Genomic DNA, 23,352 nt, shown 5'->3' on the forward strand with positions numbered 1-23,352 from the left:
TTGGTATGAACACATCAGCACCAGAAGGGTGTGTGTTATATTGGTATGAATCACATCAGCACCATAAGGAACTGTGTTATATTGGTATGAACCACATCAGCACCAGAAGGGTGTGTGTTATATTGGTATGAACCACATCAGCACCAGAAGGGTGTGTGCTATATTGGTATGAACCACATCAGCACCAGAAGGGTGTGTGTTATATTGGTATGAACCACATCAGCACCAGAAGGGTGTGTGTTATATTGGTATGAACCACATCAGCACCAGAACGGTGTGTGCTATATTGGTATGAATCACATCAGCACCAGAAGGGTGTGTGTTATATTGGTATGAACATATCAGCACCAGAACGGTGTGTGTTATATTGGTATGAACCACATCAGCACCAGAACGGTGTGTGCTATATTGGTATGAATCACATCAGCACCAGAAGGGTGTGTGTTATATTGGTATGAACACATCAGCACCAGAACGGTGTGTGTTATATTGGCATGAACCACATCAGCACCAGAAGGGATCCAGCTACGATGATCAGGCTCTAAGTCCCCTCTTTAATCCCTCCCCTTACAAATAACCAGCTGTGCCCTTATTATTAGCTGGCTGTGGGATTTCAGGATCAGCATAAAGTTGAGAATTTTACTGGAAACCAACAATCTAAAGACCTTTCTGTCTCCTGTAAAGCTTGGCATTAATGCCAGGAAAAAAGCCATCAGCTGTTAATGTCTGTTGTAAACCCAACACTTCCACCTGTGACCTTTCCAGAGGTGATTTTTTGTGTGTATTTTTATTTTTTTATTTTGTGATTCAGAAAATAGGTGATCCATTTACTATCTCCATAGAACGTCTACTCCATCTAAAGAGAATGCTTCACCCAGTCGCTGTATGCACTCTTTACAGCTACAATCGATTTGGCCATTAAATTAAAGCCTTGTTGAGATATTCCTCTGTAATACCAACTGTCCTTTCATTTGTTTGTCTCATTAAAGCTGGTTCCTTCTTTGAATCTCTTAAAATGTCTATCACAACAAATGACCAAGAAGAGACCATTGACTAAAAGTTGACAAACATGCCCCACCCACATGACCCTTGCACTACAATAGCTGCCCAATGGTCCCTATTTAAACATAATGGCTGAACTGCCTAAGCCTGGGTATTAATGTAGAAATAATCTGATACCAATTAGGAATGAATGAAATTTGACAACATAATTAATATGAAGGTTGTGTGTATAAAATCTAGGGCTATAACTTTTGATGAGGGAGTTGAATGGAGATGGTGTATTTAAAGCACAGGTTCAAATCTTTCACATGAAAAAGGCCATTACTCTTTCTTACAAACCGGGGACTACATGTCTCTATTACTGGATAACCAAGGGTCTTTAAACTCTTTTTCACTGAAATAAAACCCGAGCCCCAAGCCCTCAATCTAAATAACAAAAGTAAATCAAGGACCATAACTCTCATTAACAAAAATAAACTAAGGGTCATAACCCTCATTTACAAAAATAAATCAAGGGCCATAACTCCAATTTACAAAAGTGAACCAAGGGCCATAACTCTCAATTACCAAAGTAAACCATTAGGGCCATAACTTTCATTTACAAAAGTAAATCAAGGACCATAACTCTGATTTACAAAAGTAAACCACGGGCCATAACTCTGATTTACAAAAGTAAACCACGGGCCATAACTCTGATTTACAAAAGTAAATCAAGGACCATAACTCTGATTTACAAAAGTAAACTACGGGCCATAACATTACAAAAGTAAACCACGGGCCATAACTCTGATTTACAGAAGTAAACCACGGGCCATAACTCTGATTTACAAAAGTAAATCAAGGGCCATAACTCTGATTTACAAAAGTAAATCAAGGACCATAACTCTGATTTACAAAAGTAAACCACGGGCCATAACTCTGATTTACAAAAGTAAACCAAGGGCCATAACTCTCAATTACCAAAGTAAACCATTAGGGCCATAACTTTCATTTACAAAAGTAAATCAAGGACCATAACTCTGATTTACAAAAGTAAACCATAGGCCATAACTCTGATTTACAAAAGTAAACCACGGGCCATAACTCTCAATTACCAAAGTAAACCATTAGGGCCATAACTTTCATTTACAAAAGTAAATCAAGGACCATAACTCTTGATTTACAAAAGTAAATCAAGGGCCATAATTCTGATTTACAAAAGTAAACCAAGGGCCATAACTCTGATTTACAGAAGTAAATCAAGGGCTATAACTCTTATTATCAGAAGTAAACCAAGGGCCATAACTCTAATACATCAAACAAAGAGACACAATTTTGAAGCTAATATTTTCACACGACGATTATAACTCAGAAATGTTTCTTGCCCGATACAGGGACACAGTGAGACTTATTGAGACATGGCTGCATAAGATAACAGGAGAATGTTTTATGTGAGAGAGACGTCTGACTAATGCTGATGTACAGTGATGGCATTGTGGAGTTGTTCACCTCCCACACAATCATGCCAATGGCCCCTTGAAAGACTACTTGACTTTGTCTCTCATATCAAGCACAACACTTGCCCAAGATAACTCCTCAATAACTTAATCTTCACCAACTTCAGAATAATTCATGTTAACTTCCGATCACCCAGATGTATGTTGAAATGTAAGAATTACTGGAAATTAAACATGGATTTTGAAGGGAACATATCAATTAGGATATAGCGATAATATTCATCATATCGAAAAAATCATAGAGGTCCAAACGACAAAAACGTTCTAGGATGGAGCCAAGGGAAAGCAGAAGGAAATTAGGACAAGATTTAGAACAAGAGGAAAAGGAGAGAGAGAGAAGATAAAAATCTTTAATCTAACTGGCTAATACCTTGTGCAATGATCGCTTGGTGCCTATCACTCACAACAATTCCCGGAAGAGCAGCAACAGATCCAGGCAAAAGAACCAAAATATCCCCACCTGCATATTCATTTGGAAATTTAACACAAAATATTGCCTATTTTGCATATATCATGCTCTGAGCAATGTCAGGTCAAGGTCATCTACTAAGGTAGAAGCTATGAATCACACGATTACAATAACGCTCCTTTTTTACTAGATATGTGACAAGGACACAGAACAATTGATGTTGGTTTATTCTGTGATAAAACAAAAGAATTACAGTAGTAAGTTAGGTACAATGTACTCAAATTGTAATGATGCTTTTCCTATTCACAGTACTTAAATATTTCAAGTAGCCCCCAGATGGCGCTGTAGACAATCGCATTTTATTTGAAACGTGACTTATGACAGGGACACAAACCGTTTTTAGTCAGAATTTATATATTGTTTGTTAAAGTCTTCCTGTAAAACACGATTTGTTTATTTGTTTACATATTGTTAATATTTAATCAGTTATTCACTTATATAATATTTTCCCAACAGTTTTATTTGAACATTAGAAAAGATCATTAGACGAAATTTCAAACAGGATAAATTTTACATTGGATGAATATTTTTTGCAGAACAGAAGAAAACCTATTAAAAGATAATTTACAAAATTATCAAATGGGTTCCACGAAAGAAAAAAACAAAGAGCCAGGGCATTGAATGACAAAGTTGACAACCATTTCTAATCTACATTAGTGTTATCTACAATATCCAGATTTAAAGTACAGGAAGTTGTAGGCGAGTGAAAAAAGTTTGAGAAAAAACTCTCGTCAAGATGCTTATTAATCTAATGACTACTGATAATGAATGTCAAAGCATTTTTCAATGTACTCTAAAGCAACGACCAACCTCAATGGGAGGCTGCCGAGCCATTTCTAGTCCCTAATAACACCCAGAAAATGTTTGATGAACATATTGAGTCTGGGATATCTTGATATCTTCCTGGAGTGACCTTTAACCCCAGGCCTGTGAGTAAGGTCAAGGTCAGATGGACAATCTGCTTGAGGGAATAATCAAAGATTATTGTCCAACATGAAGGGAACCGATACTTTTTTACAGAGTGAAGCCGCAAATGACATTCTTTGAAGTCAGCCTTTTAGAATCCCCAGGGATTTTATGTACCAGATGGGTAAACAAATCTTGTATCTTTAATCTTGAGGCAAAAAAAAAAAAAAATTGGATTCACTAATTTTGGCTTCATATAGAGAATGGAGGAGCACTGTTGGTAAGAGTACTCTAAAGCTTAATTAGTTAGTGTGATTAAGATTAGTTTCACTGCAACTGTCTATAAATAGACAATAGTTTCACTTACTTATACCTCCTAACAACTACCTAGGTTGTATTGGGAATCGTTCGACTTGATTATCAGATCTTTAAACAACATCTGTTTTATATAGGAGCAGCAGTGTTATAATAATGGACTGAATTTGACTTCTGTTGGATACATGTTACACTTTTGGGTAAATAATCTCTAAACTTGCTTAAAATTTTCACTACCCATGAAAATTCTTTAATTATGCAAATTGTGAGGATATTGAATAAAATCCTGTTTAATGAACCTTAGAGCCAGAGACCCACATGGTAGAGAAAACTTGATGTGCTTCTTGTAGATTTGATTTTTTTGTAGAAAATTGCTCCGACACTTAAATTATTGCCTAGCTGACAGTTCCGTTTCACCTAGTGGATATTTAAACCTACCAAAATAAGTTTCTTGCTTGTTACATATATATGTAACAGGAGAAGAAATTGTATTTTGACTTAAGGATGTATGCTACCTGGAATCACAATTTCTAATTAAGGTGTTGTATATATCCTATTCGAAATCTATAATGATATTGCATGTTATCTACCTTGAAAGGTATTGCCAAGAATGTTTTTTAAAGAATTTTTTACATACAATTATCAATTTAATTAACTATTTAAAATAACCCTTCATCAAAGAAATTCCATACGCTTCCTAGTATTATGAAGGTGGTTGATTTATTAAATACCTCCATGAACAGGAGAGTGATGAATAAATTGATAAATCTGTAAGCTGATGAGTGAATGAAGGTTTATCATGCCTTCATGAGCAGGAGTCTATGAAGAAGTGTGTATAGATGTATAAACAGTTATGCGGCCAGGTCTGTAAAAGGCTATTACAGGACATTGCCCATGTCTGACAGGAAACTGTGTCAGAGAAAGAGAAACCCCTGATATTACTATACACAGGCAAAGTGTCCTCTCCATCCAGACATTTCCTCTAAATCACAGGATCCAGACATTTCCTGAGGAAACTGTTCACCAACATAAAAGAGACTGGTACAATGACGGGCATATCTTAGCACACTTATTGTAAGGACATCATTAAAGGAACATAACTCTAAGAAAAAACATGCATTGAAAAATAAATAGCATGTATGATAATACACCTTAATTAACAATAGGTATTATGTACTGATCAAGTGTGACAGATTACTTAACAAGAGTCTTCAGAGGACAGCATAAAGCTTGCCGAGTGGGTTGAAATTCAGAATTATTTTTTCAAAAGTAGGTCAAAAGTCTGGGTCAAGGTCAACAGGTCTGCAAATTTAGTAGCAATAGAAAAGTCTTGTGACAAGGAACACATAGGTCAATATGAAATCCAAGTTAGAATATTATCCTGTACAATTGGACAAAGTATTGTCTACAGATAATTGGACAAACATTTGTCTACAGACAATTGGACAAACTATTGTCTACAGATAATTGGACAAACATTTGTCTACAGACAATTGGACAAACTATTGTCTACAGACAATTGGACAAAGTATTGTCTACAGACAATTGGACAAACTATTGTCTACAGATAATTGGACAAAGTATTGTCTACAGACAATTGGACAAACTATTGTCTACAGACAATTGGACAAACTATTGTCTACAGACAATTGGACATACTATTGTCTACAGACACACAGAACTGCCAGACACAGTATGACTGATTCTATGATCAACCCCAACCCCCACCCATTTGACATTTTCTAAAAGCACCTAATTAAGGAAATGTACATTGCGAGTTTCTCGTTTCTCGCACAGAAGACTACATTATCTCACAGTGAGATATCAATTCACGAACCAATTGTTAGGCAATAAGATAGAAGAGTCCTATCCTCAACCTGTAGCCCCACAATCCCACAGTCAACTACCGTATTCTAATATCGCATAGTAAGCCAAACACCATTGGGACAGGCAACCTATCCAGGTTTTTTATCATTTAAAGTCCCGGAGTTTTATCCCGGAGAATTGTCTGAAACTAAGGTACAAATCAGTTTCACAAACTTTAATTTGAAAACATCACAATATTAATTCCAGCTGACAGTCTGTTGCTGACAAGAGGATAAAAAACAGCAGTATTTTCAATTTTCTGGCAGATAATTAAAGAGTTTTGTAACAACAGGAATGAATGGCTGTCTGGCTCATCCAATCTGGCCTCTGAGTGCTGTTGGCCTGAAAACGGATACAGGCAAGGTTTGAAACAAGCGACAATGATGGAAACAAATTGTCCACTGCATACAGAATGATAACAGGAGAATCTGATATTTCCCCAATGACAGCAACTATCCTCAACTTTATACAATTCAAGAAGATTTGACTGAGAAAGTGCTTAACTTATTCAGGATACACCTTTCTCAAAGACTGTTTCAAAAAAAAAAATTTTTTTTTTGGAAAATGATTCAAGATGTTTTAAGAACCAATCAAAAACAAGTTGTCTTGGTAGGTAATCAATCAGAATATTAACTTCAAAATATGAAAAAAAAAACTCTGAGTAGTTTATCACTCAATTTTGACAGCTACATCGTACCATCTGAAAAGGTTCATTTCTTTGTGGTCTCCAACTTGTAGTTACCGTTACTTCCCAACTAATTGGCATGAAAAAAAATACATCATACAATTTCACTTAGTATGGCTAGAAAAGAATGTTAATCAAGTCTAATTAATTTGATTAATTAAGCATGAGGTACAGATAATTATAAGTGCACTTGAAAACAGTTGAAACTGGACTGAATTTTGACATGACTGTTTCAAGGTCACTCACAAAATTGTTTCAAGGTCAGTAAAGATGATTCATCAGTAACACTTTTTAAGGATTCTGAGGGATAGACAGTTCTTTAGACAAAGATACACAATAAATCTATAAAAATAAAGCTGTTCTGGCTGATACTGTGACATTTTCTTTGCACAATTTTTTTTTTTTTTTTTTTTGACAAAATAGTTAATGAATGATTTCAATAATAATAATTTTTAATAATTTGTAGTTTTATATACCGTGCATATCCCGACATAGCCTTGTCAAAGTGGTTCACAAATTATTATCCATAGTTATTGGGCCTTTAGCAACAAGCCAATGTCTTTCTCAACTCCCTAGGGAGCATACAGCCGGAGCTGTCATTTTGGCACTAACAGCTTACACACAACATTATTTACACCGAGTCCACGGGAACACAACAGAGTAAAGTATCTTCTTCAAAGATACAACAAAGTGTCCGTGCCAAGATTCGAACAAAAGGCCCTTTGGTCACGTAGCTCGTGTGTCTTACCACTAGACCCCTCAGCCTCCGTAACAGTCTCAGTACTGTCAATGTTACGGTATATCTACATATCTGTGTCCTCCCTATATACAAAATTAACAGAAAATACCATCATACAAACAAAACTGAAATTCGAACTCGAAAGCGTTAAAATGAGTGCAAAACTTATATAAAGATGTATACATGAAGACCCTTGGAAAAGATCCAAGGACAACAGGACCAGGTGTTCGAGAAGAATAAGCTTCTTCAAACTAGATTCCCGCCTCCACTTCCAAATATCAATGTCTTCCGTGACAAAGTTCTGGCATGCTTGACTGATATGTACAACTTCACAAAATGGTGATTTAACCTTACCATTCAAATCAAAATCTGAATGAATGGTCACCAGAGAAAAGATTAACACCATTTACCACATAAGGGGAATAACTGTATATATCATCGGATCAGTATGGTTCATTAGTATACTGGTTCAACCAGCCAAATATAACCACTGAAAATAATGAAAACTTAATGTACGAGCTGTCACCAGCTATTCTGTACATCATTACGAAATATTTCAGGTGTAAAATGGTTCTGTAGTAAAATGAAGACAGGCCTACCTGTAGCTCCGCAGATTAAGGGAGGTGTCACATCTGGAAAAGAAAATTAATATGTATAAGTTTATGACAACTGCAAGCATTGTGATAATGAAATCAATCCTAACATGATATTTTAATAATCATAAACTATATATGACATGAGTAATTCAACAAGCATGCTTCTCGTGTTTCAGAAACAATGAAGTATTAACGTAAAGAAACAAATCTTTGTGACTATGACGTTAAGAATGATAAACAGCCCCTGGGAGGAGGAAATGGTGGTGGGGAGACAAGATCTAGAAAGTGTTATAAACAAAAACTGATGTTTCATAACTTTGTAATGTGAAACATGATATAGTAATCTCGGTATAGAACTAACAAGGTCTCTTACTGAATATAAAACACTAAAGTTAGTCTTGTATTATCTTTATACATCATTCGGTAAAATATATTTTTCTGGTCAAATCAAGGTTTTAATGAAGAGTTGTCAACAATGCCTTTTGAATTTGAAAAGAATACAAACAAAATGGAGGTCAATGTAAGCTGGGCAACGTACTATAAATAGGTCAAGGTCACAGAAACAGATGATCTGTTGTGATAAAACATGTCAGATGACAACACAGCCTGCCGAGTGGGTTGAAATTCAGAATTTTTTAAGCAGGTCAAAGGTTATGGACAAGGTCATCAGGAGCACAAATGCAGTACCAAAGGTTTTGTGACAATTAAAGGAACACACAGTTACATGAAAACCCTATCTTGTATGATTAATACATACTGTGGCAAAAGTTAAATTTTTTAAAATTTACAAAGGTCATGGTCAAGGTATTTGACCTAAAAAAAGCATCGAATACATTCAATATCATTATTAAGAATTTCAATAACCAAATGTTTAAACGCAGGTATTTAATATTTCCATACAATGACATTTGTATGCAACACTAAATTGCTAGGGTTTTATTGACAATTATGACTATACTGAAAATCAATTCAAAGAATTTTCAGAATTTCACATATATACATGTTAAATGGAGTCTGAATTCACAAAAAACTAATTAAGACTTAATTTTAATTAATCAACATTAATGCAGTACTGTATAAACGTGAAAACAATTCACGTATTTTTTGAGATCTTAAAATTAAAATTATTATTCAGCAATCTCAAAAAGAAAAAAAAAAGAAAAAAATTGCAAAAAAAACCAACAAAATTCCTCTCCCCAAATCCTCATCATGTCACAAATCAACATGGCCGTCATAATCCGCTTTCATTTCCGTTTTTTATCAGGAGACTGGGAACCGAGCTTATAACATCAAGATTGTCATATTTTCAATCCTTTTGAAATATTGATTTCAAAGAGGATTTTCAGGAAATGAAAAATCTGCCAAGCAGATTTTCAGTGATGAAATGATCAATTCATAATAAAAGCTTATAAATACTCATTGATTATTTTGTCTGTCGCCAGTCCAGATTTCTAAAATCCGATTGTGGAATCCCCTATTGAAAAATTCACTTGAATAGAAAGGGGGGAAAAAAACATAACTTTAAATATTGATTTTATGTTTTTTTATTTTCAAATCGATAATCTAAATGTTAATATTGAAATTAAAAGGCTTTTTCCTTTCATTGCAAAGAAAGAACATCACTTTTAATCATTTTTTATTTCCTGTTTAAAGGACTATAGAAATTAATTAGTTTCTATCAAAGACCCTCATGGATAAAAAATTTACAATCACATTTTGTCAAATATTTTCTCATGTTGGGAATTTTATAATTATCAACAATTATCCTTTTTTATCTCCACATTTTTACACATCTTTTTGGTGATAATTTAACAGCATACTACCTATGAAGTCATGAAAGGCATAAGATGGTCAATGTCTCCCAGTTAAATCCCACGCTTTTAACAAGCCTGAAGAAATCAATAACTTGATAAAAACAATAATATCAAACCTCAACGACTCCTTTTTTGATAACTTATCTAAATTCAGACCACATACAGAACAATTTTTGGCTTTTTTGTAGATTTCTTTGCCATCTGTGTGTAATGGAAGCTTGATTACAGATTATTTATGCACATTGAATCAAACATCTGTGTGACTATGATAACCACAGTGATACAAAGACTTCTGTTGACTACTGTTACATATGGTGGTTTGTTTAATGTCTTACCCCGAGACAAAAAGGAACACCTCTCAACACAACCCACACATTATGTTTTCTCTATTTGTTCGAGTTAAATTAAAAAAAAAATTTTTTAGCATCTTGAACCAGCAACTTTAACATAATGCTATATTGATAGTTTAACTGAGGTGTAGTGATGTTCACTTTGAAACCATGACAAGTTAGTCATGCAATTTAATTAATTGTTTTAAATTATGTTTCTGAAAATAACAATATCTCCTGAAAATGCTTTAGAAAATATCATTATCTACTGAAAAATGCTTCTGAAAATAACAATATATCTACTGAAAACTGCTGAAACAACCTTAAAATTAATTTTCTTATTCTCTATCAATAAACAAAATTCAGTTCTCCCAACATAATGGACTACACAGACAGTCTGTAATAGCCTATATATACAGTCAACGATTATATAGCGTACGTCCCTTTATTTTATAGCGTCCCTTTTGTTTGATATCAATGAAAACTCCACATCGATTTTTTTAAACACATGAACCGTATGACAGCAAAATGTGACATTACCCAGTAGTTTTTAAATCGTGAAAATATGAAGAGATTGATTTTCTTGTGATGACCGCTAATTGAGACACATTGTCATTCAATCCTTAACAGGGCCGACCTAATTCCATCAGATTCCGTTGACATTAGTCGGAGAGTCACATCTTACGGAGTAGCATCTGTTTTCTCATCATTTGAAAAGCAACTTGGAAGAGAAGTCTTACAAAGCCCGTTTGAGATGGTGATTAGTAAGATAAGGCTCTATAAGGCGTTATTGTACCGACGCACCTGATTAACACTCGCCCTCGGATGATCGTCAAATTACCAGATGATCACATTCCCATACATAGTTGTATATCTAATAAGGTTAGACGAGACCCGTAATGAGACAGGGTATTTGGGTACAGTTTTCAGGCTCCAACAGCTATGACCTTCAGAGAAATTGTCACCCACCGATAATATAACAAGCCCACGCAAGGGACATCCAACAATTTATCAGCATCTTGGTACATACGCAACAATTTTTCATCAATATTTCATTAAACAACTTTTTCACACTTAAAGTTGAAGTATGAATTTTACTTTATTTTGAAATGTCGCAAAATATTTAGTCCATTGAAAACATAATTTTTACGTTGGATGAAGTTTCTAACAAATAAATTTCATATTTTGAAGAGAAAACGATGCATGCCTATAAAGAAATAAATACGTGAAGGTCTACAACAATGTCTGGAGAAACCACAAATAATGTAAGGTTTTGTAGAAATAAGAACGATGTTAGGGTCTATATCTGGCAGGAGATTAGGTACGAGTGAAGTGTGAAGTGTACAATATCAACTTTACACATCCTCCAACCTCCAATTACACAACCAATAATGAAACTTTACTTGCAAAGCCTATACCTATCCCTATCTCTAAGATCAGATCAAGACAGTTCAGAGTTTATTGAAATATAAGACGACAACTCTATCCATCATTGTCATTTTGTTCCTTATTGTTGCAAGAGTTTGTATGTAACATTATAGGCTCTTCAGACAGAATACAAACATTCAGAGGACCTTGAACATGATCAGTGTCACAAACATTCAGAGGACAATGAACATGATCATTGTCATAAACATTCAGAGGACCATGAACATTATCAGTGTCCGATATAACAATCACCAGACGTGGAGAAAGATCGACAGATAAATTGATATGAGCTTGGTTAGACTGATAACTAGGTGCGAATTACGGATGAAGTCATCAAATTTAGTTTCATGACAGTTTAACAATTTTAAACTATACTGTTCAATGTTAAAGAAACTGTGAAATTATATTGATTCTCAGTAAATTCTTCTTCCTGTCTGTGTTCTCTGTTTTGTCTCCCAGAAACCGGTCCTAATATGACCTTGGCTGTTGATTATTAGATCTTTAATTACATTACAAAATATTTAATGCGGTACAAATACAGTTAAACTGCATCATACTGCCATGAATGCCATTGATTTCAGTCTACATCTTTGTAACACTTCCTTTTCAAATGAGTCTCCATCGTCTCGTTATATAGGTAACAATCAATTGGAGAATCCCTAAATGTAATTAAACAATTTTCAAACAAAATGATATCCTAATTAGATAAACCACTTGACTACGCATTCTGAGTGTGAGTCCCATCTGTAAATCAAATATCCCCCCCCCCCCCCCCAAAAAAAAACCCTCAAACACTGGAGTCAACAACCTCATAAACACAACAAAAAAGGCTTACTACCTCCCAATACAAAAGACAATAACCTGCCTTCAACAGTTTACTAGTTCTTATATAAAACATCACATATATCACTGAGGCGCATAACCTCATGGTGACTCTCATATTCTGAGTTGTCTCCCTTCCAGTTGTAGGGCAAGCCCTTCAAAAATACAATACAGAGCAACCCGCTTATTTGCATAGCCCTTTTTCCACGACAAAATATGCAAATAACCAGAGTATTCGTATAGGCGGAGTTGGGTTTTGGCCCCTCTTATACACTATGTAGATCGTCAGGTCGGTACTCAAAATGGGCGCTATATGATTGTTTATGTTATTTGCATTAAAAATATATTTAAAAAAAAATATTATTTAAAATATAAGAGTAAATACGAAATACATGGGTTGTTATTCTTTGTAAATGTACAAATAAAATATTTGCATTTACTTCGTCGTCGCTGGGTCCGATAGCGGTCATACACGCGTGGGTTGTCTTAAATGACCGTGACATGTGTATTGTTGTTTGGGTCTGTTTTGGGAAATGGCGCACACACACAAAGAGTTGTCGTTCATTACACATATGCCCCCACAATGCAACGCTCCTAGTAAACAATCATGGCGATCGCAACCTGCCTCAGCGAGTGTTCAAGTGCACAGAACACAGGTTTGGATCGATGCTATAAAAAATAAACAAATCTCATCAAAAGATGAGGCAAACAAGGAGCCGCAAAGCTTGGCTTTATCCCCCGCGCCCCGCAGTTGGTATGAAAATCCAAATACATGTATATATCAAGCTCAAAGTAAGAGTTATTAAGGAAAAAGTAATTTTGTATTTTTGATTAAGTCTCCATGGTGACAGAAAAAATACCGAAATTGGAAGGTCCGCAATAGCAAAAGGCACAACTAGGGCACTAGTCTGATATATACAGAAAGTTTCAAGGAGCTGCATTGAACGGTTATGGAGTTATAGCCCGGAAACAAAAGGAAACAGTAATTTGGTATTTTTGAGTAAGTTTCCATGGTGACAGAAAAAATACTGAAAATGGAAGGTCCGCAATAGCAAAAGGCACAACTAGGGCACTAGTCTGATATATATACAGAAAGTTTCAAGGAGCTGCATTGAACGGTTATGGAGTTATAGCCCGGAAACAAAAGGAAACAGTAATTTGGTATTTTTGAGTAAGTTTCCATGGTGACAGAAAAAATGCCGAAAATGGAAGGTCCGCAATAGCAAAAGGCACAACTAGGGCACTAGTCTGATATATACAGAAAGTTTCAAGGAGCTGCGTTGAACGGTTATGGAGTTATAGCCCGGAAACAAAAGGAAACAGTAATTTGGTATTTTTGAGTAAGTTTCCATGGTGACAGAAAAAATACTGAAAATGGAAGGTCCGCAATAGCAAAAGGCACAACTAGGGCACTAGTCTGATATATACAGAAAGTTTCAAGGAGCTGCATTGAACGGTTATGGAGTTATAGCCCGGAAACAAAAGGAAACAGTAATTTGATATTTTTGACTAAGTTTCCATGGTGACAGAAAAAATACCGAAAATGGAAGGTCCACAATAGCAAAAGGCACAACTAGGGCACTAGTCTGATATATACAGAAAGTTTCAAGGAGCTGCGTTGAACGGTTATGGAGTTATAGCCCGGAAACAAAAGGAAACAGTAATTTGGTATTTTTGAGTAAGTTTCCATGGTGACAGAAAAAATACTGAAAATGGAAGGTCCGCAATAGCAAAAGGCACAACTAGGGCACTAGTCTGATATATACAGAAAGTTTCAAGGAGCTGCATTGAACGGTTATGGAGTTATAGCCCGGAAACAAAAGGAAACAGTAATTTGATATTTTTGACTAAGTTTCCATGGTGACAGAAAAAATACCGAAAATGGAAGGTCCACAATAGCAAAAGGCACAACTAGGGCACTAGTCTGATATATACAAAAAGTTTCAAGGAACTGCGTTGAATGGTTATGGAGTTATAGCCTGGAAAAGAATCTCGGACGGACACATGGACGGATGGACGCACGGAGCCCGCGTTTCGCAGGGGATAATAAATATTTTATTCAGTAATTCTTCTGCACAATGCTACTGATATGGTTTGGATAATAACTAAATGTCAATATCGATGCGCGCATCGAACATAACCTGTTTTGACGAAGTGGGAATCAATGATTAGATAACGTTGTACATCGTGTCAAATCAATATGCAAGTTAAAACACTTTTCATAAAACTTTTATTACGGGAAAATCACAAAAATACCCTAAAATGAATTAAAATTTTTCGATTTTTTGGAATTTTTATATGCATATAAGCGGGAGTCGGTGTTTTAGTCGATGCAAATACACGGGATTAAAATACAAAGATAAAAAAGACAAAAATCGGGACATGATAATTTTATGGAAATAAGCGGGATATGCAAATAAGCGATATGCAAATAAGTGGGCTCCTCTGTACCTCTGATGCTGTGGGGTAAATAAACTTCATATTACACACTGCAACTAGGGCCATAAGTACATCATACTGCATACATTTATATTCTTTCTGATACAAATTCCCAAGTTTCACTCAACATAATTTGGAACAGCGAGGGAAGGGGGAAACAAATATAATTGACCTCAGGAAAACATGTTTTGTAGAAGGTCAAACAGGCAGCAGCCAAATTGCTTATTTATCAATCATTCCTCTCACTGGTCACCACTCTCCTCCCAATCAGGCCGCTAATCTCGTAACAGGGCTGACCGGTGGGAGTGTAAATTGATCAACTACCTGGGAAGGTCAATCAAGGTTATCATGACTGACCGGTGAAAAGGGAGTGAAAATTGATCAACTACCTGGGAAGGTCAGTCAAGGTTATCAGGGTTCTGATGGTACAGGAGACATTTTTGTTTCCTCCACCCCACACACAATGTAGTCATTTTTTTCATCTTACATTTAAATAGATATATATACCTCTATGCCAAGCAGTCGAATGGACAGAACATATGTGGACATTAGGACAGAATAAAGTTTCCCCTGTATGAGAACATTCGTCTTGTCTGATAATCAGCGCCGTTTCATTGTCCTATAATGCTATTTCGGAACTATATTCCCACGTAGAGATTTATCCAATCATCTATTTTAGTGTTATTAAGTAACCTGACACCCACAGAGTATATCAACAGGGAAAGAAGGTCAAAAAGGTCTCAGCCAGTTTAATTTCCAAATTGTTTCTATAAATAGTCGGTAATTCCGAAGTTCTTATCACTTTCTAAAAATATCCAGGTAAACTGTTGCATGTGACATTATACAGGTATAATATCCAGGTAAACTGTGGCATGTGACATTATACAGGTATAATATCCAGTAGCTTTATTACCTATATTACCTGTATTACCTATATTACCTATATTTCCTATCTATTACCTGTATTACCTATATTACCTGTATTGCCTATATTACCTGTATTTATCTACATTACCTGTATTACCTATATTTCCTATCTTACCTGTATTATTTATATTACCTGTATTACCTATATTTCCTATTTTACCTGTATTATTTATATTACCTGTATTACCTATATTTCCTATCTTACCTGTATTACCTGTATTACCTATCTTACCTGTATTATTTATATTACCTATATTACCTATATTTCCTATCTTACCTGTATTACCTATATTTCCTATCTTACCTGTATTACCTGTATTACCTATCTTACCTGTATTACCTGTATTACCTGTATTACCTGTATTACCTATATTTCCTATCTTACCTGTATTATTTATATTACCTGTATTACCTATATTTCCTATCTTACCTGTATTACCTATATTTCCTATCTTACCTGTATTACCTATATTTCCTATCTTACCTATATTACCTGTATTACCTATCTTACCTGTATTACCTGTATTACCTGTATTACCTTTATTCCCTATCTTTCCAGTATTACCTATATTCCCTGTATGTATCAACTGTATTACTTATATTACCTTGGAAAGTTCAATCACCTATTCAGATTAATTTTTTTTTCTACCCAGGACTATCATTGATTTTGTAAGGGATGAATTAAGCTATTTGGATTGCTTTTTATCTGATTACAAATAGCTGTTTCAGTTTTTGGATATTTTCTACATAATTACCATTTGTATCATACAATTTTGTTTTTCCCCCCTGAACCAGTGAAAATAGATTATCCTAATTAAGCCTCTTACACAACTGACATTATCGTGATCGCTTCCCGTTATATATCTGGAAGTTTACTCCTACACAAGATATTACGTAAATGTCATCATTTGGTATAATTTCTACAATAGTTCACATAAATATCAACGCCAGGGCTTACATTAAATTCTGATCGAATCAAAGTCATTATGTATATCTAATATATGATAAAATATGCTTCCCTAATCCTCTTTTCAGAATAATTTCTAAAACTTCAAAGCAGTAAATCCTCTTGGTTCCAGTAGGAACTGGGAATTCCTGGGTATGGTGAGAGATTTACAAACATAACCACGCAGGAACCGCCATAATAATTTACATTTTCAGGAAAACATCATCATGTGAGGAACACTCTTGTAGTCAGTGAAACACAAAGGCGGAAAAGAAAAAAAAATCGATTTTTCATTAGAAGCTGTTTACTGCCAACTTCTGCATGACAATTATTTTACAGTTCAATGTCATATCTGCATGGATTATCTCCCTTCGTCGGCTGATTTTGTCAGATTTGATAAAAAATCCATCATGTTTCAAGCTATACAATCTACCTGTTAACTATTTTAGTTGTTTTAACAAGGGGGCGGGCTTATTGCAGGTAATATTGATAGCGACACCCAAAAACTAGTCATGGAAATGTCAGCAGGTTTATAATAATATATTGATTGGATGTTCTGTCGATCTACATCAAATAACAATATGATGTTTCCACGACCTTGAGAATTGTCCTGAATAAAAATATATTCTGACAGAATTAGGTAACGGTCTTAAGTCCATACACTAAATTTTTAAGAGCATTTGCATTATTAAGCTGATGTTTATTCTGTTGAGATTTACCTGGCTCTGGTCACAGGAAATAAAGTGGTAAACTTAATTTATAATCTGGAAAAGGAAACAGTGATTAAAGACTAAGAGCGACAAGTTATAAACTGTGTTTTAATTAGTCAACATTGTTAACCCTAATATCCCAATTTTCTCTAATATATAATTGTCATCTGGTATATGACCTTCTTTACATAATTAATCCGTTTTGAAATTTGAGTGTTTGAAATAGAGAACAATGAAAAAGAAAAATGATTTCAGTCAAACTTCAGACATAAATCAAAATCTACAAACCACCTATGTTGCTATCCAGGATATGTAAAATTCTAAAGCATCAAAATGAAAGGAAAACCCTTTAAAAGGGAAGTAACTCTCAACAGAAAAAACTCTTTCTGGTCGCTGTAAAACAAAAATATATATGGATATTCTCCAGTAAAAAACAACTCCATGTGGAACTCTTCTATGCTATACTAATTTGGGCAGTGGTACTCATTCCCTTAAGAAACAACTAAGAAAATTAGAAATTAATTGAGCAAGGAAAAAAATATCTTACCAATTAAACAGTCTTAATAATTGTAACCATTCTGAATCAATAACAGGGCAGTTTTGCGAGATCAATAACAGGGCAGTTTTGCATTTAATTGTCATTTTAGGAATTTAAAAATAATCACAATTAATGCTCAGTTGAATGAAGAAAATGTGGTTCCAGATTCTTCAAACTATGACATGACAACACTTTAGCTTGACTTTTGAAAGATAGGAAGTTCAATGCACTAAAAGAGGCTAATTAAAGACGCTCCATGTGCAACGTGTATTTTTTGTACTTGTTTTTACACAGAAACACTTTGATAATAAGAAAGAATATATCTTGTCAATTCTGTTCATTTCCTGTCTGCAGGCCTATTTTCCCGTGAACTAGTAATTAGGGGTGTCCAGGCCAGGAAATTGTGTCTGATTCAGTCCAAGGTGTTGCTGCCTATTGTAATTCCTTCCTTACCCGGAACATCCTCCGGGGAAAGTTGGAATAACTTATATGTACTGACAGCTTTATAACTACAAAGACCTCCAAATAATTCCTGGAAACATTGTTGTATTAAGATTTTTGCACAAACCAAGATACAAAAATATCTCTGACATCAGTTATTTATTGTGAATCTCTATATCAAGCGATAAATAAGATCCCCAATTAGTTCAAAAATTGAGATTTTCCTCAATAACAGGAAGCAAAAATCAAATTAATGAACACTTTGTGACATGAAATCATTTGGCAGGTGAGGATTAAATTATCAGATGGAAGACTTGATGTGCAATCATTACCAATTGTTCAGCTTACTTTTTAAACACTCAAAAATAATGAAAATAGAGAGAAAAAACTTTTACCTGAATTTTGAGATCTTATATATAATGGTAACTTAAGCCCTGTTTGTTTTCAAAAGTTACTTAAGAAATTTTTTTAATGAAATTAATGCTAGATATTTTGAACAATACTTCCTAATGATGTTCCTGCTGTTTCTCGCAATCTGAAACCATTTTTGATAAGAAAATTTATCGAAAGATAAGTTGAGATACATCGTTTCTGACATCAGATTATTTGATATAAAAACCTTCCTTCATCAATCATGCAACGCTGAAATCAATTATTTTTCAAAAGTACTAAAAGTCTTACATCCGTGACAGTTATGAAGAAATACACGGTGGGCTTCCTACAATCTGATTGGTTTTCGTAGTAATTGAAGAAGTCTATATATAGACCGGTGGTGACAGAATTACATCGAATATATATTCCATTACTGCACGGAGATGTTCCTGACAGTTGGCGATACATCTCCCGTAATTGGGGACAATCGGTGATATTTCAGCTAAAAATGTCAAAGCAGATCATTCCCACTCAAAAACTGATCTGTCTTAACAAAACATTTTGTATGAAAACCGATTCTTAAATTACAATATGACTTTGCCTTTCACATCCTGCTTCAATGGCAATTCAATTGTGGTAGGATTGAGGCCATAGCGATATATTTCAATTTCAATTTTTATTTAACTTTAGGCCTTACAGTCCATCAGTGTAATATATATACTTATACATATAGATAATTCAATAGATGTTACTGAAAAGATAAAATTAATTATGTCATATTTTAACATAAACATGTCTTATATACAGATAACTCATTTGGTCCTTTCGTGTTTTTCTTACTGAATAAAAGGCTACAACCGTTAATATCAAATTCTGTTTATTATCATGTTTATTTCTGGCAAGTGAGAAGTGATATTGATCGAGTTTCAATGCAAATACGGATCTTGTTCTTTATTTTTTTTAACTTCAATTATCAACAAGATTGCTCGTTATTGAAGCATAAACATGATTAAAGCGACTATATCTGTATATTACATACTCATTAAAGCGACCATATCTGTATATTCCATGCTCATTAAAGTGACTATAACTGTATATTACATACTCATTAAAGCTACTCTATCTGTAGATTTCATACTCATTAAAGCGACTATAACTGTAGATTTCATACTAATTAAAGCGACTATATCTGTAGATTTCATACTCATTAAAGCGACTATATATGTAGATTTCATACTCATTAAAGCGACTATAACTGTAGATTTCATACTCATTAAAGCTACTCTATCGGTAGATTTCATACTCATTAAAGCGACTATATCTGTAGATTTCATACTCATTAAAGCTACTCTATCTGTAGATTTCATACTCATTAAAGCGAATATAACTGTAGATTTCATACTCATTAAAGCTACTCTATCTGTAGATTTCATACTCATTAAAGCGACTATATCTGTAGATTTCATACTCATTAAAGCGACTATATCTGTAGATTTCATACTCATTAAAGCTACTCTATCTGTAGATTTCATACTCATTAAAGCGAATATAACTGTAGATTTCATACTCATTAAAGCTACTCTATCTGTAGATTTCATACTCATTAAAGCGACTATATCTGTAGATTTCATACTCATTAAAGCGACTATATCTGTAGATTTCATACTCATTAAAGCGACTCTATCTGTAGATTTCATACTCATTAAAGCGACTATATCTGTAGATTTCATACTCATTAAAGCGACTATAACTGTAGATTTCATACTCATTAAAGCGACTATATCTGTAGATTTCATACTCATTAAAGCGACTATATCGGTAGATTCCATGCTCATTAAAGTGACTATATCTGTAGATTTCATACTCATTCAAGCGACTATATCGGTAGATTTCATACTCATTAAAGCGACTATATCTGTAGATTCATACTCATTAAATTGCGATTTTTTCTGATGAAAAGTGAAATGGGTTTATGATATAGAGCTACACAAGCTTACATCCTAAATAATGTTCTATTAATATAATTTTACAGGTTTTAAAACAATGTTTGCCTCAGATGATGTGGGTAAAGTATGCGACATGGCCAAGAGTGGGAGTAAAGAGATCATGCACAGTGTTCTACCTAGAGTGGTAACATTGTATTCTTGAAGGACCGACTGAATTGTAATGTTACATTTCGCTAAGATATAAGTACAGTGGAACCTCACTTAACGACCACCTCAAAATTACGACCACCCTGCTAATACAGACACTTTTTTCAGTCCCATTATTTTTCTATATATGTATTTGCATTGGTCACTTTAGTAATACAACCATCTCGCTATTCTGTATTATGACTCATTCTTTTTTTTTACTCAAGCATGTGACTTAAATATTTAGCTTTGAAAGTATCTCTATTTTCTTGTATTCCATGTTTAGTAATCAATGTTTATCTAAGTTATATCTACCGACCGTATTGCCAGAGTTCATATTTTAATAAATACATGAATAGTTTATGAATTGTATTTAACATTTAATGACTATGTCAAAAATATAAGAATTTAATATGTATTTTGGAAATTACTAATATACATGTATTGCACAATTTTAATTATTTATCAAAATATTTATCAACTTAATTAACAGGATTTTTTTTTTTTTTTTAATTGAAGCTTATATTCATATCTATTACAAGTGGTACTTATGCAGAACACACATTTAAGGTATTGGTATCATACAGATTTAAGGTTCTTGATGGTCAACCTCGGTATTAAGAAAACATGGTTGCGGATACTTACAAGGTCGGATACAGGATGTTCAGTTTGGGGGGGCCGAATTATGAAGGGTCCAGGTGTACTCCCCCCAGGAAAACTTTTAGCAAAATACAAAAATACAAATACAAAATCCTGTATTCTAGTGTATTTCACGATAGATTCATACAATTTTAGGGGGCATGTGCCCACCCCCCCCCCCCCCCCCACCCCCACCCCCACCCCTTAAATCTGCTAGTGACTTATGATTTTCCTAATTAAGTCTTTTTCTTTTAAATATTACACCTGATGAGCATTTCCATTTTCCAACAGTGATTTTTACAGTAATAGTTCCTTTAAGTAAAGTTTTTCTTCAAAATAGTCTTCAAAATACTCACATTAGAGAATGATATGAAAATATTTCTTCCGTCACTGATCAGAAAACACTTATTGGGAATCCTATTTCATAGCTATAAAATCCTCATCGTATTTTGGATACGCTATACCAGCTCAGCAACTGTTTCACAGTCCAAAACCTTTTCATGAAGAAACAGGTATTGAAAATCCCTTTTTTCTGTAAAATTCAAACTTGCTGCCATCCAATTTGTGATATACCTCGAGTTAATTTTGTTTGATGGTCCAGAAGCATGGAGTTACCCTGGTGATTGTTGCATCTTCTAAGGAAGACTGAGCCAGTTTGTCATTACATTCCAAGCTACCCACTGAGCCAGCAGCTTTGTACCTTTCCTCGTTAATAACTTACATGGTTTTTTGGTGGAAGGTCAAAACACATGGCGAAGTGTATGTTGAAGTGTCTCAGCCATGTTGGGTAATTATCTCTGCCATTTCTGCTTTCTCCACTTAATGACTACCAGCCAGGCCAGGAATTATAAATAAATGGCCGACACATGCCAGTAATTACCACCTACCTTCAGAATTGGGTAAATACATGTCCGACCCATCTCCCCTGACCTGGATTGTACCGGGATTATCCACGAAGATATTCTGATCAAATTGATGCCCACCTCTTTTTTATCCATATTATATCCCCTCCAAAAACACAATATCTTTCATTGTCAAATCCAACAAAATACAATTAATGTGGAGTCTGGCCCTCCAACAAAATACAATATTTCTGAGTCTGCCTCGATCTCCCACAAAATACAATATTTCTGAGTCTGCCTCGATCTCCCACAACACAATATTTTGGAGTCTGGCCCTCACACAAAATACAATATTTCGGAGTCTGCCTTGATCTCCAACAAAATACAATATTTCGGAGTCTACCCCTCCAACAAAATACAATATTTTGGAGTCTACCCCTCCAACAAAATACAATATTTCGGAGTCTGCCTCTCAAACAAAATACAATAATTTGGAGTCTGCCTCTCCAACAAAATACAAAATTTTGGAGTCTACCCCCAAATTCTTGGAGTGTCATTTCCCCGAAATAAAACTATTTGTTTTGGGAGTGCTCCACAAAAAACACAACATAAAAGTTCTTTGTATGAATGGGGTGATTTAACCACAAGTATGAAATTCTAAAGATTTAGAATAAATATTGAGTTATTAAGATTTAATCAATTTTGATTTAACCACAAGTATGAAATTCTAAAGATTTAGAATAAATATTGAGTTATTAAGATTTAATCAATTTTTTTTTATCTGCTTATTTTCTTAGAATTTTATTCTAATATTCTATTCTCATATCAAAACGGTCTCAGCTGATATTTCAGTTTTATTGGACATGTAAATCATTTTTTTGACCACTTTGTACATATGT

The 23,352-nt window shown here is 34.4% G+C and overlaps 1 protein-coding gene across 5 annotated transcripts in view; it reads right to left on the bottom strand.

Moving 5' to 3' along the window:
- Positions 1-23,352, bottom strand: part of LOC117314625 (rap1 GTPase-activating protein 1-like) — a 257,542-nt gene that overhangs the window by 116,059 nt on the left and 118,131 nt on the right. For all 5 annotated transcript variants that reach the window (XM_033868694.1, XM_033868693.1, XM_033868696.1 and 2 more), the window contains one exon: positions 8,078-8,110. In XM_033868694.1, the coding sequence (XP_033724585.1) occupies positions 8,078-8,110 (33 nt within the window). The remainder of the gene's footprint in view (positions 1-8,077; positions 8,111-23,352) is intronic.

The sequence above is a fragment of the Pecten maximus genome, chromosome 16 (genome assembly GCF_902652985.1).
Source record: "Pecten maximus chromosome 16, xPecMax1.1, whole genome shotgun sequence".
Classification (NCBI taxonomy): domain Eukaryota; kingdom Metazoa; phylum Mollusca; class Bivalvia; order Pectinida; family Pectinidae; genus Pecten; species Pecten maximus.